The sequence below is a fragment of the Phaseolus vulgaris genome, chromosome 2 (assembly GCF_000499845.2).
Source record: "Phaseolus vulgaris cultivar G19833 chromosome 2, P. vulgaris v2.0, whole genome shotgun sequence".
In the NCBI taxonomy this organism is placed as follows: domain Eukaryota; kingdom Viridiplantae; phylum Streptophyta; class Magnoliopsida; order Fabales; family Fabaceae; genus Phaseolus; species Phaseolus vulgaris.
The window spans coordinates 26,054,846-26,078,629 of record NC_023758.2 but is presented as its reverse complement, the minus strand read 5'-3'; the positions used below and the strand labels follow the sequence as shown (position 1 = coordinate 26,078,629).

The 23,784-nt window shown below is 32.3% G+C and overlaps 3 protein-coding genes and 1 long non-coding RNA gene across 5 annotated transcripts; 2 read left to right on the top strand and 2 right to left on the bottom strand.

Moving 5' to 3' along the window:
* The first annotated feature begins 339 nt into the window (after positions 1 to 339).
* Positions 340 to 8,329, top strand: LOC137811097 (long-chain-alcohol oxidase FAO4A-like). Its single transcript, XM_068612685.1, has 3 exons — positions 340 to 678; positions 1,086 to 1,355; positions 6,199 to 8,329. The coding sequence occupies exons 1-3, from the start codon at positions 361 to 363 to the stop codon at positions 8,032 to 8,034; spliced, it is 2,424 nt and encodes an 807-aa protein (XP_068468786.1). The 5' UTR covers positions 340 to 360; the 3' UTR covers positions 8,035 to 8,329.
* A 204-nt stretch (positions 8,330 to 8,533) lies between these two features.
* Positions 8,534 to 9,711, bottom strand: LOC137811100 (uncharacterized). Its single transcript, XR_011081029.1, has 2 exons — positions 9,637 to 9,711; positions 8,534 to 9,170 (listed from the first exon to the last, which is right to left on the bottom strand). It is a non-coding gene; the product is annotated as an uncharacterized lncRNA (long non-coding RNA).
* A 148-nt stretch (positions 9,712 to 9,859) lies between these two features.
* LOC137811099 (protein MODIFYING WALL LIGNIN-1) lies at positions 9,860 to 12,395 on the top strand. 2 transcript variants are annotated; one of them, XM_068612688.1, is made up of 4 exons: positions 9,860 to 10,125; positions 10,520 to 10,967; positions 11,067 to 11,269; positions 11,815 to 12,395. In XM_068612688.1, the coding sequence occupies exons 2-4, from the start codon at positions 10,851 to 10,853 to the stop codon at positions 12,047 to 12,049; spliced, it is 555 nt and encodes a 184-aa protein (XP_068468789.1). In that variant the 5' UTR covers positions 9,860 to 10,125; positions 10,520 to 10,850; the 3' UTR covers positions 12,050 to 12,395. The 2 variants fall into 2 exon arrangements, with proteins under 2 accessions (XP_068468789.1, XP_068468788.1); XM_068612687.1 differs by lacking the exon at positions 9,860 to 10,125 and having other exon boundaries at positions 10,285 to 10,967.
* A 4,023-nt stretch (positions 12,396 to 16,418) lies between these two features.
* Positions 16,419 to 23,087, bottom strand: LOC137811098 (decapping 5-like protein). Its single transcript, XM_068612686.1, has 8 exons — positions 22,639 to 23,087; positions 21,246 to 21,346; positions 20,349 to 20,423; positions 19,405 to 20,244; positions 17,190 to 17,372; positions 16,916 to 17,026; positions 16,681 to 16,820; positions 16,419 to 16,560 (listed from the first exon to the last, which is right to left on the bottom strand). The coding sequence occupies exons 1-7, from the start codon at positions 22,799 to 22,801 to the stop codon at positions 16,683 to 16,685; spliced, it is 1,611 nt and encodes a 536-aa protein (XP_068468787.1). The 5' UTR covers positions 22,802 to 23,087; the 3' UTR covers positions 16,419 to 16,560; positions 16,681 to 16,682.
* Positions 23,088 to 23,784: the final 697 nt, after the last annotated feature.

Below are 23,784 nucleotides of genomic sequence, written 5' to 3'. Positions count from 1 at the left end.
AGAAGATTAATAAAGAATGACAAAACAAGTCCAACTAATTTCTATTATGATAGACTCCTATAACTTATCAGAAGAAAAAAAATTATTAATAATAAAAACACTTATAAGATGATGAGCAGAAGAAAATAAAATAACTGATTATATAATATTTATATTTAACTTGAATAAACGTAAATTCTCAAATACTCATAATATTCTCTCTAATTGAGTCCTTTTTGAGTGGGGGAATAATACTCATTAATTATATATTTCATTTTATTTTTTTTCCTTGAAGAGAAAAAACGTAGGGTAATGGGTATCTGCCAAATGGGGCACTATATATATAAATCGGAAAGGGTTGAGACGAAAGAAAGTATAACAATGGAGGAGAGAACCATAGGAAGAAATGGAAGCTCTGGAAAGGGTAGCTTCAGGTTTGGAATAGGAGTAGATGGAAAGAAGGATCATACTGTGGTAGAGCTTGGAAGTATTGACACTCACAGACTTCTTCTCAGCGTTGGAGAGAGAGACAAAAAGCAACTACCTCCCACCAACTCTCTTTCTTCCAGACAAATGAAATCCCTCTCTGCTCTCTGTGACACTATCTTACCTTCCCTCGACCACTTTCCTCACTCTTCCGATGAATCTGTCAACAGGTTCTATCGGATTTCAGCCTCCATGGCAGGCACACCACAACTTGTACGCCTCCTTTCACAATTTCTCTTTCGTTTATTCCTTAAATTTCTTTGTCATATCCCAAAGCCCTAATCTCTCTATCTCTCTCTTATATACATGTGTTTTTATGGCATAATTTGAAGCTGCAGTTATAACCTCAAACATGCAGGCAGAGTTGAATTTATATCTTGGTTGCTATTATGATATGATATGACATTTGAAATATAAAACGATAATGTTGCAGTGTTTTTCTGCATTGGGAGTGCTTAATGTAAAATCATTGATTGATGTTTTGGTCACGTGTTATTTGAATCATATTGCAACAGCAGATATAACATGTTTTGATGATGGGGTGTGAGTTTGAAAGATAGGAGAAAGTATGAAAAGAGTTTATCATGTATAGTGAAATGTTTGTGTTGGTTTGTGTACAGTTTGGAGGAATGATATGTGAGAAACTGAAACACCCAATGACAGGGTTACTGAAGTTGGTGTTGTGGGCGTTGTCAACGTGGTTTGGAACATTAATATTGTGTGGGATGGGGTGTGTCTCAACCAAATTCCCCTTCATCCACAGCTATCCTGATTTGTCTGTGGAGAAAAGGCAACAGATTATGCGATCATGGTCTCTCAGTTACATTCGTCACTTAAGACAGCTCTTCAGAACCATCAAACTTCTCACTCTCCTTATCTTCTTCACTCAGGTATATATTCATTTTTTCAATATATACTCTTTCTGCAAATCTTTATCTTCTGTTTCTCTTGTAACTGCTGTGTGTAATAAGAAAAAACAAGCTTTTTTAATTCCAAACTCAAATATACAATGAAAAAGATGTTCCTGTCTAATAAACTTAAAAGTTATAAGTAATTAAATTTTAAATGATTTGATCTTAAAAAAACTTAAATATATAAGCAAATTCAAAATAAGTTATTGTTTCACATCAAAATAAATATGATTTTAGAAAAATGTGGAAAATCAAATAATTTAATTGACATTCTTAATTGTCGGTGTAAAATTAGATAAATTTATTTATATTTGAATCCAACATCTCGTTTCCAAAAAAACCATATTGTTGTTCATAGGGGTCCAAATATATAAATGTATCATTGTGATATTTTAAAATCATTTTCAATACAATGTAATATATACTTTTCAAATTATCCAAGAATACGACCTTTTTTTCTTCTTTTTTTTTCTCAGACTGTTTTATGCTGTAATTTCTGATTACTGTTTTGCCACAAAACATATGTCAAACTTAATATTTGAAGTAATTTAAACCTAACTCTTGCATCACAATACATAAGCATATATGATAAAATAAATATTATTAAAAACCTAATATCTAGGTAAACTTTTCAAGTATATATATATATATATGTATATATATGTATATATATATATGTATATATATGTATATATATATGTATATATATGTATATATATATGTATATATATATGTATATATATATATATATGTATATATATATATTGGTTTGGACCATTTTACAAATCGAGTCTGTGATAAAAAAACCTTTAAGAATGTTCGTGTACTATTTCTAAACTAGTAGAAACACAACATGTTAGTTTTTTTTCAACTTGTTTTGATATCTACATATAATTTTTTACTATTGAGGTTAATAAATGTTACATGTTTTTATTAAAAATAGGATCATGAACAGTCGAAGAATGTTACTTAAAATTAACCTTTTAAAGAAGTGCATGAAAGCTAACATTAATTTTCCGGTTTGACTTTGGTGTCATCAAATGTCTGTTATGGTGCAAAACAAAAGTTGAAGTGGTTGAAACTTGAATGTGATAATCCATTACATTTAGTTGAAGAAGGTTGGTGAGGTTCTGATCCTCTCAATCTATCTTTTGCAACTCTTCTTCTGTTTGACACTAGTTTTATTTACTTAATAACTAGAAAAAGTTATTATTTTATTATAATATAATATTTATTTTTTAAAAATATTATAAAATAATTGATTTTTAGTGTAAAATAACTTTATCTTTTTGTTAACGCCAAACTCTCTTTATGCACCAAATTGACTCCCCAGTGTAAATAATAAACGTGTCTAATTTGAAAATAAAAACATTAAAGTAAAAAAATGAAAATGGGTTTAATTTAGGAAAATATGAAAAATAATAATAATGATAATGTTCACATAAAACTAAGTTGATAGAGAAAGGTAATAGAAGCATTGAAAGTCCCAGGAAAGTGGCCCCTCTGTGTACTCGGAGATAGAGGTTGGATGGAATTGGTTCGCATTAAAAACAACTACGCTGTATTTGCTAAAAAATAAATAAATAAGATAATTCATTTAATTAAAAAAAAATCAATTTTCAAAATGTGAAAAACGATTGTATTTTTGGTATAAATTATCTTTTTGAATAAATTATTTTTGGTATTAATTAAAGTTTTAGTAGAATAAATTATCTTTTTGGTATAAGAATATTTTTATTATATATATTTATGATAAGTTAAACCGACAAAGAATTTTTTTAAAAAAAATTACAAAATTTGTATTTCTTTTTGTATCTAATATCCTTCTATTTCTACTTCTTTATATTTTTCCACCTTCTAGTATTAAACAAGGTAGAACTAAGACATGGATCCAAAGTCTTAGACCTAGTTTGAATTATTATTATTTACTATTTATAATATAAATTGATTAGACATAGCAATAACATTTATTGAAAACGTGAGTCTCTTGTATGAAATAACATATAGATCAGAAAAAAACGAAAGGAAACATGAGACTAGGTGGTAGCTATGGCATTTGAATTGCATTAATCAACCTTTTTTTACAACTCATTCCATTTAAAATCTTTTGCAAAAGGACCCCAAACAAGGACTATGTCCTTTTCCAGCGTCATTACTTATAATAACTCCAACCTTCATAACTTGCTATCCATTCATTTTTCTGTTTCCTATTTTCTACTATCTTTACGAAACTCCTGCACGTTTTTATTCAATAATAACAAAATAAACTCATTTTTATTCTTTTCAGTGACCATGTTTTTTTTTAAGAAAATATAAATATGACTTCAAAGTTAAAATCGTAAATACAAATAACAGATTTTGATGTATTTATAAAAATCGTGTACTAAATAACGGGACCGATCAATGATAATTTTTTAGTGTTTTAAATTAATATTGAAATAGAAGTAGATGATGTGTACAACAAAATGTTTATAAAAGAGTATTTATAAATTTAAAAAAACTATTGTGTCACAATCAATTGAAATAAATGTTATAAATACTTGCTTTTGATTTGGTTTAATTTGTGTCGGTGTAACACTTCTTTTGTTTCTTAAGTCTCGGAATTGATTTTAATTTGAGATTCTTAGTTAAGTTTTGGTACTTAATACTTTCTAGTAATTGTTCACCATCTCTTTAAAATTTATACCATTGTATCTTCCACGTGCTTAATTAAAAATCATTGGAAGATTTGAAGAAAATAATACTAAGTTACACATTACTCTTGCCACGAACTCGCCCACAAAAATGGGATGTTAAAACGAAATTATGATTAGTGGTGGAAATGAAAGAGTCGTGGGGCATTTATGTATCACACAACAAAAGAAATTGAATTTGGGCCAAAGATAACTTTCAACGTCACACCATTCCTTTGGGTTACATCTATTCCTTTATATGATCACTCTCTGCCTTTTCAACTTTATCTTCAAATACTTGTTTTACCAAAACAACAAAACCTTCCTATTTTTTTTCCCAATAGTTTTCTTATTTCATTATTATTTTACTTATATTTTAAACATGTTTACTCTTATTTTCTGACTTGGTAATAAAGATATTTTTGTCAGTGATAATTATTTGGTCATAGTAATTCGTATAAGTTACTATTTACTCAAGAAATTTATTACTTTTCCGTTTATTTTTAAAGTGTCATATTTCTTTAAAAAGTTATTTAGTTTTTATATATATTCTTACATTTCACATGATCTTTAACTAGTTTATATATTTTGATTAAACGTGAAAATAATAAAATAGCAAAATCTTATAAATATTTTATAAGAATTTGGAAATTTATTGCATTTTTTGTTCATCAAAAAAAATTAAACAACACTTAAAAAATTGTAAGGTCCAATAACCAAACCTTTCACCGACTTTTTGCTAACAAGACGAGACAAAGCATGGACCACAAAGCTGGCTCAAAATTTTACATACTAATATTTTCTGGACTGTTTCTTTCTGCACCCTAACAAATTTCTTCTCTATCATTTTTTAAGAAGACTATTTTATCCCTTTTAAAAATAACTTTCAGATTATTCTTTCTGAAATATTTCCAAAACATATTTTTTGAAACACATTTTATTAATTCTGGATTTATCAATACAGAGGAAAGGATATTTCATAATGATTTTTATCTTCTGGATTTCCTATTCTAGAAACACTCTTTGCTTACAGAACTCCTATTCTGGAAAAAAAACTTTTTGCTTACCGAACTCCTATTCTGGAATCACCTAAATCTGTGAAAGGATAATTTCGGTATTTTAAATAATGTAGGGGATGCAGGAAGAAAAATGTAGTGGTGCAGGAAAAAAACTCCCTGTTTTCTGATGTCCAAAATGTTTGTCTGTGTGTGTCTCCCTGGGAGGAGGTGTCATAAGAGTTTGTGTTCAACTCATTTCTTTTGGGCTGTAGACAAATCATTCAGAGTATTTCTTTTACCACCTCCGCATCTTCTTCTTACACTTGTATATAGGTATAGAAATGTTTAAATTGTCCACATGTTAATCATTTCAAATTGCATCATCTACAAATCTATTTCAAATTGTATAATCCAAACTTAAAAATATATTCCTAAAAAGTTTATTCTAAATTATACAATTCAAAAATAAAACTTAAAAACATATTCTATATTTTCTAAAAATATATTTTGGATTAGAAAAATATATCCCAAATTATAAAATTCAGAAGGTATTTAAGATTACACAGTCTGAAAATACATTTTGGATGGTACAATCTCAAATATGTTTTCAATATTATATTTTAGATTGTACAATCTTAAATAAATTTTGAAAATTCAAAAAAATATTCTAAATTATGTAATCTAAATCTGAAAAATATATTCTATATTACATATTAAAAAAATCCAAAAATGTATTCTAGATTACCTGATGCAAAATACATTTCATAGTACACAAATAAAAAAATTTAAACATGCATTATGGATTCGATAGTTTAGAATATATTTTCAAATACAATCTAAAATACAACTATGAATTACACAATTCAAATTGTATTTTCAAATTTCACTTGTTAAAGCATGATCATGTTAGATATTTTCAAATTTCACTTGTTAGACATTGGATCATTCAATCTAGCTATGCAACCCATTTCAAAGAATCTATACTGGTGTAGGCACGTACACATTATTTACCAACTCATGCTTTCTACACTTAAATTAATTCTCCCAATATATAACATGAAAATATTTTTGTATCAATATAATTTCCTTAAAACATTTTCTGGTTACTTGCAACCTTGTACTCGTCCTGACATAACACTTACATTCTCTCAGCTAGATGAATCAGAAGACAACCTTTCATGGAAAGCAATTGGATACTGTGGACCTGATCCAGAATTCAAAGCTCAGTTGAAGAACCACTTTTTAGAAGGAAAATCTAAGAGAGGAGAAGAGGATAAGGAAGATGAAGATGTTGAAGAGGTGATAGGACCCCTCTACAAAGGTCTTGTCCATCTGAATAACCCACGAGACATCACTGCAGATGCTCTAAGACGGATTGGATTCCCCGTATCTGTCATTCGTAGAAAGCATAAAGCTGCAGCAAACTTGTCTTCTCCTTCTTTGGTGATACAATGTGATGCTGTGGTGGTTGGTTCTGGCTCTGGGGGTGGAGTGATAGCTGGTGTTCTAGCAAAAGCTGGTTACAAAGTGTTGGTGTTGGAAAAGGGAGGGTATTTTGCTAGGAACAATCTTTCCCTTCTCGAAGGACAAACCATGGATCAAATGTACCTCAATGGTGGATTGGTTGCAAGTGATGACATGGGTATGTTCATACTATCAGGATCCACCGTTGGAGGAGGGTCAGCGATAAACTGGTCTGCCAGCATTAAAACCCCTCAGCATGTGCGCAAGGAATGGTGTGAGAAACATGGGCTAGAGTTGTTTGGAAGTGAATTGTATAGAGAAGCCTTGGATGCTGTGTGTGAGAAGATGGGAGTTCAATCTGAGATTGGAGATGAAGGATTCAACAATGCTGTCCTGAGAAAAGGGTGTCAAGAAATGGGGTATCCTGTCAATACAATTCCTAGGAATTCTTCATCAGATCATTACTGTGGCTGGTGCTGCCTGGGTTGTAAGGATGGGAAGAAGAAGGGTACCTTAGAAACATGGTTGGTGGACTTGGTGAAATCTGGAAATGGAGCAATTCTTCCGGGTTGTGAGGCAATAAAAGTCTTGCACAAGAAAAAGGAAGGGAAGGATAGAAAGGTTGCACGTGGAGTGGCTTTTGAATTTGAATATAAAGGGATTAAAGACATTTGTGTGGTGGAGTCCAAGGTCACAATTGTAGCATGTGGAGCACTCTGCACTCCAGCATTGCTTAAAAGAAGTGGCTTAAGGAATCAGAACATTGGGAGGCATTTACATCTTCATCCAGTGACAATGGCTTGGGGCTACTTCCCGGATGAACCTGCTTCTGAGGTGTGGCCAGAGGCATATAAGAAGAGCTATGAAGGAGGGATAATGACAGCAATGTCCTCGGTTGTTGCAGAGTTTGAACAGTCTGGATATGGTGCAGTGATCCAAACACCTTCATTGCATCCTGGTATGTTCTCAATTGTCACACCATGGACTTCTGGAATCGATATAAGAGATAGAATGCGAAAATTTTCTAGAACAGCTCATATATTTGCACTAGCAAGGGATAAAGGATCAGGGACTGTGGAATCACCAAAGCATATCAGTTATAGATTGGCAGGTGTAGATGAAGAGAACTTGCAGAAAGGAATTGAAAAGGTGCTGAGAATTCTGGCGGCAGCTGGAGCTGAAGAAATTGGGACACATCATAATAAGGGAAGGACCTTAAATGTTAAGCAGGTGAGCTATCATGAATTTGAGAAATTTGTTAAGGAGGAAAGTTCAAGGCCACTGGCAGACCTTTCAACACCATTGTGCTCAGCACATCAGATGGGGAGTTGCAGGATGGGTTCTAATCCAAAGCAGTCAGTGGTGAATCAGACAGGAGAAACATGGGAAATGGAAGGCCTTTATTTGGCTGATACAAGTGTCTTTCCCACAGCTTTGGGAGTCAATCCAATGGTCACTGTTCAAGCTACTGCTTATTGCATAGCACAATCTGTTGTAGAAGTTCTCAGAAGGAAAAGAAGTTAATGAGGGGAAAAAAATCAGTGCTGCTTCTATAGCTCCAATGATACTGAATATTCATAGAATTGAGCAGAAAAAACCTTGTTCAAATAATTTGGTTAGAAAAGCCATGGCTGAAATTCTAACTTCATGGTTAGTTTTACATTTTGAGCATACATTTTACTATAATCTTAACTGCTGATCTTAAATCAACAGTTATTACTCTACTTTACCCTGTAAAGTGTTCCCACACTTTAGAGGAGTCACATCCTTTTACAAGGGCAATTCTATAAATCAGTAACAATACCCTAGTTCCAGACGATTTTCATGTCCTCAGATAACACTGAATATATTTTGACTCCTAAATACAAATAAAAGTGTAACAGCACAAAAGGGGAATCAGAAATTTTCTGACACCAATAACAACTCGGTCCATCATATCATTCATTTATAGCAAAGCTAATTGTTTTGTTCAAAGCCTGTTAAAAACATGAAAGACACATACAGAGAAAGCAAATCCCTCCAAAAGAGGCCAACTTTAATCTGCATGATATTTACAAACTCTCCAAGCAATATAATATATAAGAACAAGTGACAATATGACCATTGTCATAGAAATTGAATCTTTGCCATCACAACTTGAAAATAAAATTTAGGTTATGAAGGGTAATCTATCTACATGGAGTACGCAATAATTACTCTTAATTTACAGACACTGGCAGGAAGCTAGGAGCTGTCATCCTCAAGATATATAATCACTTTGCCAAAATTTTATCCTATAGTCCAGTCATACCTAAAAGCAATCCAGAATTATTGCAGTACAAAACCAACAACAACCAGAAAAGTGAAGGCATGGTAGTGAGGGTCACATTCTCATCATAAATTGACTACATCAGAAACCCTTAATAGCATCTCTTTCACAAAATAGCATAAGCACTGCTCCTTGGTGAGAGGGAAGAGAATTACATAAAAAAGAAAGCAATCATCATCTCAACATTTAACATACAATGCACAATATTTTGCTCCCTGCTTAGACTAGTTAGTACAAATGTTGTCTTCACATAACATTTTCATTTGGTTTTATATGAAGGAAGTCTGATTCTTTATTATCTGTCATGGCAATCTGACATTATTCCTTGAGTGACATTGTGCCAGACACCTTACTAAAAAAATGGAGATGGCATCATGTAAGCACGTCACATTTAACAAGGCAAAGTTCCAAAACAAATGTTGATGTGAAGTGATATCAGCAGCTAACTAGGATAAGATATTCTTCTCTAGTTGTTACAGCTAAACCCCCAAAACCTCAATAATTTACTTATAAAATGCTAAACCCTTAAACACACTCTGATATGCAAGTTTATAATCTCCGAGTCAGCACTTTTGCAAAAATAAATAAACTAAAAAAGATCGTTAATTACCAACCAATCAACCAATAGCAAATCTCCATTTTTTACCTTCAAAATCACAATAAAGAAACATACAAGGTAAGCAATTCTAACTGGGCAGCACTCAGAAAAAGTATCCCTTTCTGTTTTTGGTGAGTGATGGGATTAGAGATTGGTGAGGGTCCACTATCACTGAAATTTGATGTGGCTCCTACAAATTAGAATGAAAGTAGTATCGTACCATTTGATAACTTGATACCCTTGCAATCGTCACGAAACAAAAAAAAAACTCATTTTGAGTTCGTTTTCTTCCTTTCTGGGAAGGTGCAAGAGGAAGCAAAGCACAGCGTGACCCAGATGAACATGGAAGGAAAAAAAGGCACAAATTAATATTCTCCCAGCACCCATATGCAATGTTTATTTAATATTTTAAAGGTAAGTCCCAAAAGCGAAGAAAGCTACAATTTTGAACTCTTGGAATCCACACGCAGTTTGAATTGGGAATAGGGGTTTCAATAATTAAACAATTCCAAATCGAATTTAAACGGAGCTCACGATGTGAAGAATAACATTAATACACCGTTGATTGATGATGATTCTTCTCTCACAAACCCACATGTCTTCGCAGGAATCGAATCCAGGCCTTTAATAGAGTGAATCTTTGAGGAAACGTCAAAGAAAGAGCCTTGAAACAGGAGAGGGTAATCAATGCCAATTACAATTACCAAAGGTAACAACTTTAGCACCTTAATTTTAATTAATTTTGCAACTCATGTCAATGTGGCCCCACACAACACCTCAAAGAGATAAGAAACTTCTATCTGACATTTGGGTTAAACGTGGGAAATGGGAATATAAACTTTCCTTTTCTCATGAAAAGTGGCATAAAGAGAACCCTCACCGCATAAACCGATTGAAGAGAAGAGAAGCTTACCTATGAAAGTGGCAAGTAATTATATAGTACTTAATTTGGAGGGAGGGCAATTATGTGTGTATACTTGTTAATACAGATAAAGAAGAGAAAAATAGGAAACTTCTTTACTAGTCCTTAACATCATTGAGAAAAAATTGAGCATTCTAGACAGATAATTGTTGTTTATATGCTATATTAAAATTTTGTGCAGTTTATGTGACCAATTTGGGCTTATTCTTGGTGTCTATCTGTATCCTGGTAAAAAGCCATTTCAGCAAGCGGTTGACTAACTAGAAAACAAATGGAAAAGGTTTAGCTGGTTTTTCCCAATTCAGGATATATGCAGTTAGGAATGGTATCTCCTTCAAAACAATGATAGACACATTGGGAAGGAAGTCTCAACAACTACAAAGGAAGCGACTCAAAGAAGATGGGGATGACCAACACATTCAAGCCACCAAGTCATCTTTCTATTTGAGTAGCTTCCAAGAGTTATTCCCTATTCTCTTCTCTGGTGTCTTCACAGAATCAACCAACCCACCATGGTGGAAAGTCCTTCTAAATTCAAATTCACATTCATCTTCTTCATCATCATCTCCCTCTCTCTTGGCTTAGTTTCATTCTCCTTGTGCTTGGTCTCTGAGATTAAGAGGAACAAGGTGTGTAATGTGCTCCTGTTCCTGTCCTTGTGCCGTTATATGAGTTTTTGCTTCTTTTTTTCTGAAATTGGTTCTGAATTCTGATGCTTTGTTTTGTAGAAGGGGGATCTCAGATGGAATGGGAAACTATGTCATTTACCAACAAGTCCTGCATTTGGATTGGGTATTGCATCATTGGTCTGTTTGGCTTTGGTCCAGAGCATTGGGAATTCTATATTGTTCAAGAATTGTTGTTTGGGAGAGAAAAGAAACGCAAGGTTTAAGATACCTATTGTTGCAAGGATTCTGCTTTTGATCTCTTGGTAAGTTCATAATCTTTTTCATATCTGTTCTTAGTTGTTAGCACATCACATTCAACAATCATAGATTAAGGAAACAACACAGTTTGTTTGCTTGATTATTGGCTTGTGCATTGTCATCATTTACCTGTTAGAATGAACATATTTGCTCTAGAAATAAAGTTTGATTGTTGTAACCACTTTATAGAAAGTGGACACATCACCATCCAATCTAGTTGTCAAACCAAATTTTCATTCTTCAGGTTTGTATTGATTTCAACAACAAAATAAAGACTATATCATTTTCAGAAACTGTGTGTGCCATGTGGTTTTCCATTATTGACCACAGCTTGGCAAGTTGAATCATTTTCAGTGTGAAGACTGCATAGCTAGAAAACCTATAAACATAGAATCTTGTAGATATATAGATCTGTTAGAATCCTACAGAGATGGTAACTCTCAATATTAGGTATTGAAAAAATAATAGCAAATGATTGAGAATTATACCTTTTTTTCCTTTGAAACAAGACAAATACAAGTCTAGCATTGGTATGGATTATGTTTGGCAGGGTTGGCTTTGGAACTGCAGTTATTTTATTAATTGCTGCCACAAGCATGAGCAAAAGGCAAGCATATGGAGAAGGTTGGTTGAATGGTGAATGCTACCTTGTCAAAAAAGGGACTTATGCTGGTTTATCCTTATTGATTTTAGTTACAGTAGGATCATTAATTGGTTCAGCTTTGTTAACAATGAAGACCAATAAGGCAGATCAGGGTCACAAAATACACAGCACAAACGGGTGATACTAGGGATTAAAGAATTTGTACATGGAAACCATATACAGTAAAATGCAGAGTGGGAGTTTTGGTGCAAACCAAGAAGCTATGAAATGGATTGAGGATCATCAAGTACTGTAGAAAGAAGGGTCAAAGTAATAGTGATCTTTAGAAGTGAGAGAAAGATGGTGGAGGCAACAAAAAATGTTAAAATTGTTTGTAAAATGTTCCGAGGAATAACTACATTTGTTTTTTGGAATTACATGATACGAAAGAGACATATATTTTGTGTACATTCTCCCCGAGGTAGAAACTGCCTCATACAGGAACTCATTTTGGATCCCACCTGCATACTTAATGATTGCTTTCTAGATATACTTTTCATCTGCTTAGTTGTTGCCATCGTTTTATTTAATTTTAAACCATTTATACCAGTTGTAGGCATCATGTTCTATCAATTTTAAACAAAGTCGCATGCCACCTAAGGAATGATAATTTTGCCCCAAAAAATGTATATGCAAATTCTTCCACCGTATCATTTTTTAAATTGCTCTCTATTCTCTATATTTCAGATTTCAAAATCTAAAATTCAAAAAATATAATTCTAAAATCAATCGTTTTGGAAAAAAAAAATCAAAATTCAAAAAATATATTATGGAAAAACAAATTCAAAATATAAAATTTGAAAATATATTTCAGAAAAAAAAATTCTGGAACTCATAAATGTTTTCTAAAAATCTAAATCTAAAAATATATTCTGAAAAAGAAATTCCAGAAATATTTTTTTATCCATCATTCTTTCATTCAAGGTATTTTTATTATTTTGCATAAGTATTTTTATTATTTTAATGATAAAGATGTAGGTCCAAATTAATAAAGTGCATTTGCCAAATATATATGATTCAAATCTTAACAATAAATTATTATTGGTATAATAGGTTTTCGTTTTTTCTTAAAATTGTATAATTTATTTAGGTATAGTTTTTGTTAACATATGAGTTTTGTTTTAGTCTCTCATATTTTTGTATTTTTTTTTTTAATAATATTTGATGGCAGATGATTGTTGTTATTTCAGGTATCAGCCTAGATGAGATGTCATGTTGCATAATGATATATAATGATACATGAAAGTTTTTATAAAAAAAATAATAATAAGATCACAAATTAACAATTATAGCCCAAAAATAATTGTGAAGGCTTTTTATATAAATTTAAAAAATTAACTAATACATAATCTCCCATGAATTAAGAATCAAGATTAATAACAAGTTAAATACATTTTCTTAACTCTTCCAAGACTTTTTTAAAATCTTAACAGAACTATTAACTCCCCTCAAAATGATTCAAATACTCAGAATTTAAGAGACACATAAGAGTTTATAGTCACATTTCTCAATTCTATAGTTGGGCGTGCAGAACAAGGAATTTCTTGGTCTATCTTTTTTATTTCAGAATTACATTTTTTGATGATGAGGCCGCAGCGTTGAAACTGGTTTTGATTTTTCAGAACACTGAACATCAAAATTCAAAGCAGACACGTGCTACGTTGCTCATTTTCAAACAAAGTTGAACAGACAAAATTGTCGCAAACTTGTCATAACAAACAAAATGACATTATCAATGTTATTTCAACAACTCATTTCCACACATCTCACATTCTCTCCATAAATTTAAAGAATGCTACAATTTTCATTAGTTTTTACCCAACTTTATATTTTTTTTTAAATTATACAATTGGATAATTCGTTCTCGTAAAAGTAATTTTCAAATAAAGAAATCATGTCTGTAAACATTATTATGTTCTGATCATAATTTTTATTTTTAATTAAAAGTTGTGCTTCCATGTACCAATTGTAATTTTGTTTTCACATTTATACTCCTCGTTCTTTGAAGCGATTTTTCTAAAATTTTCTTTTATTATATTATTTTTTTACTCATGTATGCAGACGTACTTCAAAATAAGATATTTTTAAAAAAAAATTGTATGAAGTGTGCTTGCGTAGGCATTTTTCTATTATTTTTAATTGAACTCGTCGACTACTGTTTTTTTTTTCATTTTTTTATGTTTTTTATTTGATAGATAATGTAATTAATTAATTATTTAGGGTTTAAGGTAATGAATTATTTGAAGTTTATAGATAATGTAATTATTTTATTATTTCGTAATTGGTATTTTGGAGAATTTATCATTTTAATTGTAAACAGAGAGATCTAGAATAAGTTGTTTAAAGTTTAGTTAATTTAATTGAATGTAATTTCTAAAAATTTAAATAATGGAATTAATTATTTTTGTTTGACAATTGGTATTTTGAAGAATTTATCAGTTTAACGCAGTGAAATATTTAGTTGAGTGAATTAATTAATGAAATTGGTTATGTAAATAGAATGTAATTAGTGTCACTAAATTACATGTTATCATTAAAGGGAGAAATTATGGAATGAATTATTTATCATTTTCTATATGGAAAAATTTTTCGATTGTGACTTTCATTGCAACAATAAAACAAATTATTATTTTGACATGATTTATCTATTTCGTTATGAATTCAAGTGGTTATTAGTCTTCCTAACTATTTACGACACATGTGGGAGTCATAAATGAATTTTGGACTTGTATATATTAACCAATAATCTTCATTTTGAACCGGATGAAATTAAACTTTGTAAGTCTTTTATATCTTAGATAGACATGAATGACAATTTGTGTGACAATATATGTAATGGTTTATCCAACGTACTATCAAGTACATTACATCTCAACAAACATCTATGTTAGATGTTAGATGACGATGTAAGTTCATCTTCTATTTTTATTAAACGTATATTTCTTAATAACAATCAACTAACTATTATTTTTCCAACAATATGACACACAACCCTGAACAAGCACAACCCCAACCACAATATCAAATTGGATCTTCTTCTACTACTTAACAATTTCAACTATAATATGTTGATGGTTTTAATTTCCAATCACCTCATGTTCAGAGACATTGGTAACCTTATATAGTGCCTAGTCCATCATCTTAACAACAAGTTCCTTTTATATCTATCATGTTTCCATCTTAATCAAATTTTTGGTCAACTCCGTCACTATTTGCATACAATCAAATACCATATATGGATTGTTATCTACCAATCATGTCTTCACAAATGTTTGATAATGCAAGTGAGAACGACGAAAACGAACATGATGACAATGAAGATGAAGCACGAGTTGCATCGCCATCTCAGCCATCAACCGAACATGGAACACAAAAAAGACCCAAGAAACAATGTAGAAAACCACCTTATAGCATTGATTCTCATAAATAAATTTGTGTATTGTTTTTATTAAAGATATTTGAACTTATTAATTTCTATTCATCTTATTTTATTTGTAATATATAACTTAATGACATTGATTTAAATTGTCCAAAGTCACATTTAACTATGACTAATTTACAATCATAAATTATCAAACATAAGGAACTTCATTAATTAATTAAATTAACTAAATATTTGTTTACATTACATTGATAAATTATCCAAATTACATTCATTTACAAATAATTAAAATTGTTTAAAAAATAAAAACATGCAATTACAAATAATTGATAACATTGTTTAGAAAATTAAAACAAAAAATTTCAAAAAAATAGAAGCATGACTTCGACCATAAAAAATAAAAAAATCATCTCTACAAACACGATTTCATTAAAAAAAAATCATCTTTTTGAAGAATGAGTTCTATACACAAGTGAAAAAAAAAATTAATTGGAAAAAAAAAACTTCAAAAAGCGTGCTTCAAATACTCGTGCATGAAAGCAGGATTTCTAATTTAAGAGAGAATTATGATCAAAACAGAAGTGATACTTACAAGTACAACTTCATTTGAAAATTGATTTTTCAAACACGAGTTACCCAATTGTGTATTTTTTATTTTATTTTAGTAAAAACTAATGAAAATTGCACCATTTATGTAATTTCTCCATTCCCTGGATCACACCTCCATTGGTCCCTACCTTCTCCATTTTCATCATCAACACCCAACCCTATTCAGGTGATTGAGAAACGTAATAATAATGCTACAAAATAACATTAATCCATGATTAAAACAATGGCATCTAAAGATATCGGCAACATAGAAAGATGGTCCAGCCACTACTCGCTAGAAAACAAATTAACTTCATAAAACGTCTTCTTGTGATTCCCATATTATTACAAAAGCAATATCACCATGGGATATAATATATATATCGTAATGTAAAAAAGATTTATCAGCATTTTAAAAGTTATCATTAGCATAAAGCTTATCATCCATAAAAGTCACTAGGACTCGCTAACAACGACTATGTATGCCCCAAAAGATGTTAATTTTTAATAGAGGGGCAAGGGAGAGAAAAATGATTCACTGTAAGAGTAAGAGTTCCTCTGGCTACTGATTGGTATATAGAATTATGGACAGCAATTACTTTTGAAACGTCAAACGCCATCTCATGAGCAAAAAATATGAAAATGGCGGTCATTTCTAGGTTTGATATTCCAATAACCTCCATCTGTGAAAGTTCCAAAAGCATGTTAACATCATTAACATAAAGACAAAGATCACACAGCAAACATAGGCAAAATTGGCGGGGAGCTTTGGAAAACAGGAGATGAACAGAAAATCCTGATACCACTAAAGAGGAAAGTTTGGACCACGCCCTCTCCCACCATAGCCATAACCCCTTCCTCCCCAATTATATGAGCCCCTGAAATTCTCACCCCGTCCAGCACCATAACTGAAATTATGCCTCTGCTGGAAATTGCCAAATGTCTGAAAAAGAAATGGATAAACAATACATCAAAATTACATTGTAGTTTACGGATAATTTCATATCCAGAAATTACAGTTCTTAATGTGTTTCTGACCTCGGTATCCTGTTTCATTCTCTCAGAGAAACGATTTTGTCCGTTCCTTGATCCACGGGTCAAAGAGTTACATGAAATTGTGTCAAAAAAGTCATCTTTCTTGTATGCTGACTGCAAGGAAAGGCAAGAATAAAAGATTTGTTCAAGCTCAAACAAAATTTGCTTTACGGTATGCCAAAAAACCACATGCTCTACAACTTCCGTGTTTACTCCATCCATTTCAAAAGGGAAAGAAATTCTTATTCTTATCAAAGGAAAACATTCTGAGTCCTACCTTATGGTTTGGTACCATCCCATAATATTCCCTGTCACCCAAATTGAGAGAAGTATTATCCTGTACTCCCTCTATATTTGTGGTTGCCTTTCCAAGAGAGCCCCATACTTCATCCTTTCTGAACTTTTCATTCATGGCCTCAAAATCAAACTCTTCAGTGAATTGTGGAGCTGTGTATTGAGGCTGCAAAAATCAACAACACGTGATTTACATGTATATAATATATATATATATATATATATATATAGATATAGATATATGTATATATATATATATAACTATCCTAAAAAGAGAGCTAACGCATGACCACTTAGTGGATATGGAGAGGGTAAATATATGCAGATATACCCTCTGTAACCTACAGTTCTCAAGGCAGCAATCTTATAGTTGGATAATTTATAATATTTAAATATATTAGTTATCTGCCATAATTTGCTAGCATGTGATCTGGTAGTTAGATGCTTCTAGTAGTGGAAACTGCCTCTGCTCACAAGATAAGAGGCCATGTACATTTGACCCTCAGACTCCACAATGGTGGGAACCTCAGGCACAAAGCCACACTTTATAAGTTATTCAAGTAGTGAGATTCATCCAAATTGGTTACTTAACATCAACTTTCTAATTGCAAAGTAAAATATACCCAACGTAGGTCAAAAAATGATGAAATGAATAGTATTCAATACCAAAGTAAGCAGTGCTTTTTCTCCTACTAAGAAATTAAAATATGCAAAAGCCCAATAGACTACGATGCATGCAACCACAAAATTTAGACTTAAATATGCGGTTAGAAAACAAGAAATATTTTCTCTACATTCACAAATCAATTGGACTATGCTCAAATTTAAACACTTCGCTTGAGAACAATGCGATTGGTAACTTTAAGCAATTCCATGTTCACTTACAACCCGATAAGTGACTGAACAAACAATAGATTTTAGTAAAAATTTACAGGAGCAACCAATAGACCAAGTTAGGTTAGTCTGTTAATTTGGATTATCAGCAGGACATGAAATTTTAATAATCTCCTCATCAAATATCCATTTTTCCTATCCCTCAAATTCAGAATTGCAGGTTTAAGGTAAGAATATCCTTATCTATTACAATCCTTATCCACAACCTATAAGATCTTAATTCAATATAGTTGAAAATCTTACATCACCTAGAGATATAGTCAAATTATAGTATATAAGTAGGTTCAAATTTCACATTTTAAATCCATTTTATAAAGTTAAGTTATATTTAAATTTCACTTTTTAAGATAGTATCAAAGTATATTAAAAAATTGTGTTGGCCCAATAAACTCACTGTCTCCACAAAGGGTTTTTTTGTGGCAAACCTTTCTCCCAAGTTCATGTTTATTGTTCTGGTGCCGCCTCAAACAAAGTATGTAGTGACCACCATTTTCTCCGCAAATACAATATAGAGCGGGTGAAATCCTAGGTTTGTGGATTTGTTTGTATTGAAAGTCTTCTTGACGAGGTTAGGTAAGTTTGTTTTGTGGTGGTAAAACAGCAATGCAAGTAGGGGTCACCACTAAGGTACAAGTAGTTAAGAAAATCTTCGACTCAAGGGGGAGTGCAACAATGAGGAAGAGAGGAGCAATATATAAAGAAAATGTTGCAAATCATTGCCTTGAGGTTTTGATTGAAGCTTATGTCATGGTCTCTTATGGGTTTATTCATAACCCATTTATGTTGAATCCACCCAGTGTTTCCTCTTGAAGAATCTAACAAGTGGTATCTAAGCCTATCCTAGCAAGATTTCTTAGGCCTATCATGCCACATGCTAGGTTGTCATCAAACTACCCACAAATATTTATTCTCATGCTCAGGATGTTCAATCTTTGACATGAGAGAATGTGTTGGAGATCGCATATCGATTAGAGATATGTTCAAATTATAATATATAAGTGAGTACAAACCTCACATTACAAGTCAGCTTTGTGAGATTTAATTAAACTGTTCACTTTTTAAGAAATACAAAGTCCAAACAACAAGTGAACACAAAACAATGTAAGGTTGAGCCATTCCTCATAAATTTTAAACTATTTTTTATACTCCAGTTGGTATTAAGAAACTATTCATTATATACAACAGTTTGTATGCAATTGTGATTTAAAAAAGAGACCAACAATAGAAGCCATACAAAAATATCCTGTCTTTCCTTACCCAACCTGCACCACTCCCATAAAGAATGTATGAGTAAATTTTCTAACCTTTTGCACTGAAGTAGGCAGTGGAAGAAGTGGTGCCTGAGATGCTGGAAAAGGCATTAAAGCCGAGGAACCAAAGGATGTTAGAGTCAGAGAATCCATACCCTTCTGATTTGGGTTCAAATTATGTGCAGTAGATAATAACTGTTCTCTAGGATTCGCAAATTGATCTGGAGTTAACAAAGATGGTGCTTTTGGCAAGGGACGGGAAGTAGAATCTACAAATGAAGGGGTAGAATGTCGAGGATGAATTGGCCTTGCGTCAGGACAAATGTCTTGAAAAGGTGAAGAAAACTGAGGCATGTTTGATCCATCAAAAGTCATGGATGCAGAATATGGCATGGGTATCTTAGTAGACAAAAGAGATGGAACATCAAGAGAATCAGAATTTTTTAAAGAGGTAAGAGAATGTGAATGAGTCAGATTAGCAAGAGAAGAAGTCATGGCAGAAGATACAGGTAAACCACACTCTGAAAAACCTGTCCATCCCCCTTTTGTAGGTAACTGAGTTTCTGCATTTTTCATCTGATTCTGCACAACTTCGGATGCTGTCATTGATTGGGAGTAAAGGGAACTAGATTGTAGCAGGGAATGAGAACCACAGCTAGATATATCACTAGGCCCTTGCCAATACATTGCTGAAGAAAAAGATGGATGACTAGCAACTTGAGTAGCAGCAGATGAATTTGAAGGTCCCAGGTCAGTTACAGGTTGATAAGAAGGCAACCCAACAGGAAAGGGTTTACTAGATATAGCAGGGGTATCTTGCCTTGGAATTGATTCTGTCAAATTTCTACCACCAACTGAGGCCACAGGAGAACTTGGGGACCCAGAACATTGTGACTGAAAGAAGAAAGACAAATAATTTAAAAGAAACAATAATGTCATTGAAAAGTGTATGATTTCAGAATACAAATTATTTTCGAGCTGTCCTTTAATACAGGTACCTGAATAATAGCTGCATCACTAAAAACCTGCTCTTCTGGTTTAGTAGATGTGGAGGGTGACTTGATCTGCAAATTCTGAAAGGGCAAAATTCATAGGAACATGCACAGCTTAAATAAGTATATTAGGCGTGCATACCAGAAAGCTCTTGTGATCAAATGGTTGTTTAACTGCAATTGAAAGGGGTTCACAAATATATATGCACCCTACAATTACATTATTTAGAGAAATAAGTCAACAGCTTCAGATTACTCTTTTGTGGACTGCATTCAATTATGCTCTACTTTTAGTTGTTCTGTTCTATACTTTCAGATCAGATTTGTCAATTCTTAATTTCTCAGAATTTTGCTCCATAAGGACCGCTCACAACTAATGAGGAGCAAAGATGCCAGATAAGCCATTATTATGAAACCAGGCAGGTGCGATTTAATGAGAACAAACGAGAAAAAAAAAACAAAAACAAAAACAATCTTGTTGGTGAGGGTTTTACTAGACGGCATACCGGTCACCACTGACCAAAAACATGATCAAACTAAAGGAGAATTAGTAGAAAAGAAATATTACTATTTCACAAGCCTCCAAAATTCATCAATTTCACCAAACATGAGTTTGAGCAATATTGTAAATGAAAACAAAGCACATCAGTAGAAATGTCTTTTATTATATGAAAGATTTGTTTAATGAAAACTAGTTGATGATGAAAAGTTAATCACAAATCGTTCATAAACCATACAGATGCATTAGAACCCTGAAACCAATATATATAACAGCTATACAACAACACTAACCAGGCCTTATTCTGCTAGGTGGGGTGAGATACTTCACAGCTTTAATGAAAACATACCAGATCACAACAACATTTACATGCTATATCAGTTAAACGATAATGATATAATTACCTTAATGTCACTTCCTCGGAAAAGAATGTACTCATAAACCTTATCGCTTGGAGGAACTTGTGTGCCATCTTTTCTTCTCCCCTCCGTTCCATAAGATCTAACTGCAATATCGTATCAGAAGAATTTCCATGTTAACAAGAAACTTTCACAATAAAGAAATACAATTTTAGAAGAATGGGACTAGAGGACTTGGGTAGCCACATAATGAAGTTCATCTTTTGGAAACTAATTAACTGAATATCTAATATCAACTTTAATTCCATGCACAAATAATGCTTATGCATGTATATTTCAAACAACAAAACGCAGACAAGGATAATCATATAACCTAACTTGCATTAATGCCGATTAAATTAAAACGTACTATCAAATTTTCAATAGCTCATAACTCTGCCACAGTTATTTCATTTTAAAAAAAAGGCCACCTATATATACAAATGTCTTATTGTCCATTAGGCAATGTACATGCATCGCTTAGGATGATTAGGAATATGGTATTTTTGTTCATGATTGGGCGGGTTGGGGTTCACAAAAGATTTAGGCAAAATTTTAATCACCAGACGAACGAGAGAACTTGAAAAGGTGCTATTCATCAAAAACAGGAGACCATGTTTTCCACTATGTAAAGAAATAAACGTAGGCCCATGTCCTTCTAGGTTTACGAAACAAATAGATGTGGGCATTCTAGCATATAGCCTGCGGAAAAAGGTGTAGAGTGTAACAACAAATTGATGAATATCATCAGTCTAAAATGTCACAGAATTAAGACCCAGGCCAAACTGTCAAAAGGAAGAACTATGGTTAATATGATTCTGTTGTACACTTCAGCCCTAGGAGCTTGGGAAATGGCAGTAACTCCAAATCCAAAATTGCGTACTAAAAAGGATGACAAAATCGTGTCATCATCAACCTATTAAGTCTGCAATGTCCATCCATCCACCTCCAGCACTTTTGGCATAAAGCCAGTACTATTAACCTAACCAAAATTATAAGTAATTCCAAATAGTGTCACTAATGTTTTAAATTATGGTCACGGTTTCATCAAATTCCCTGATATAATGCCGCCACAATGACAGTTCAAGACATCTAAAAACATTGAAGTTGTGGCCAAACTCGTGGTTGCAATCCATTTTTCTAAATCCTCGTTTCCATCCACATTATCTTGCTGTTGAATAAAGCTAAAGTTCCTTCATCAAGCACGCGTTAACTTGTGAAATCAAATCACCAATGAACCATTCGGCATCCTATCAAATCCAGCGCCAGAAAACGAAGCTCCGAAAATCGAAATTTCTCAAACAAAGCACCGTTGCATCTTCGAGAATCACAAAACATAATATACCGGTGATTTCGGCGCAATGTAACGAAACTCAACGTTACGTAACGGCTCACGTACCGTTCTTCAAGCCGATGGTGGAATCCTGGACGTTAAGGAAATAGAGAACGCCCTCGTAGCGAATCTCGCACTTCGAAATCAAGCTTATGAAGCAGCCAATGAAGGACTCCGCGGAATTGGACGCAGGAGTTGAAGGACCGTTGGCGCCAAATTCAGTCGCCATGTAGCGTGGCACGGGTGCGGAAGCGGAAGCTGGTTGGCGATCAGTGTGGAGAGAAAGAAAATAACAATGAAGGTAAAATGAAGGAAAGTGAAGGAAATTTTTGCTCGGTGTTACGCTTCTAACATTAGGGTTTCTCTTTCTCCCTCTCTCTGTATCGGTTTAAATGGTTGTATCTTGCTTCGTGTTTGCCTCGCGCGGATGTTGCGTTTGTGAAAAAGTTATAATATGGATCGACAAACACTCACTGAACGGACAAAACAATTACAAACTAACGCTTTCAACCTATCGGCCTCCACCCTCCTCTTAAATTATTTATTGCATACAAATATCATATCCAATATCAACAGTACACATATCCTTGAAATATTTAATTTAAAAAAATATTTATTTGATTTATGACAATTCTAACATAATTTAAATATCATTTTTAAAAAAAATATATATTAATTTTTTAAAAACTTAAATTTATTATATAAATTTTTATTATGATTATAAAAATAAGGAATAAATTTTTTTAATCTCCAGGAAAAAATCTTGCTTTAAAAAACACTAAAACATACTTGTATACATAATTTTTTTATTGTTAATTTATATAATTTATAATTATATAATATATAGATTTGTATTTCATGTCCTATATTGTAAAGATTATTTGTAATTTTATATCATTTTCGTATTTGTGTGAGTGAGTGTTTGTATAAGATAGCTTTCAACTACGATATATTATGTGAAATTTTTTTTTACAATATAGTCTCCATTAATGGTTATAAATAAAGTGTTTTATAATAACACATAATAAAAAAAAATCTTGTTTTGTTATTGGAATATCTTATGATATATCTATTCCATATTTATGAACAGAAAAATTAAAGTATTAAGAACAAGTTTAATGTCGATGGATAAGTAAATTGAAATTTCCTCAATCATTCTTTTAATTTTTACAGTGGAATACTACTTCGTTGAACTCGGATTATTATTGGTTT

Coding starts and splice junctions, on each gene's coding strand:
- LOC137811097 (XM_068612685.1), top strand. CDS start 361: ATGGAGGAGAGAACCATAGGAAGAAATGGAAGCTCTGGAAAGGGTAGC. Junction 679..1,085: donor TGGCAGGCACACCACAACTT/GTACGCCTCCTT, acceptor GTTTGTGTACAG/TTTGGAGGAATGATATGTGA. Junction 1,356..6,198: donor TCCTTATCTTCTTCACTCAG/GTATATATTCAT, acceptor ACATTCTCTCAG/CTAGATGAATCAGAAGACAA.
- LOC137811099 (XM_068612688.1), top strand. CDS start 10,851: ATGGTGGAAAGTCCTTCTAAATTCAAATTCACATTCATCTTCTTCATC. Junction 10,968..11,066: donor CTGAGATTAAGAGGAACAAG/GTGTGTAATGTG, acceptor TTTGTTTTGTAG/AAGGGGGATCTCAGATGGAA. Junction 11,270..11,814: donor ATTCTGCTTTTGATCTCTTG/GTAAGTTCATAA, acceptor TATGTTTGGCAG/GGTTGGCTTTGGAACTGCAG.
- LOC137811098 (XM_068612686.1), bottom strand. CDS start 22,801: ATGGCGACTGAATTTGGCGCCAACGGTCCTTCAACTCCTGCGTCCAAT. Junction 21,347..22,638: donor CACCATCGGCTTGAAGAACG/GTACGTGAGCCG, acceptor ACGATATTGCAG/TTAGATCTTATGGAACGGAG. Junction 20,424..21,245: donor TCCGAGGAAGTGACATTAAG/GTAATTATATCA, acceptor TTGCCCTTTCAG/AATTTGCAGATCAAGTCACC.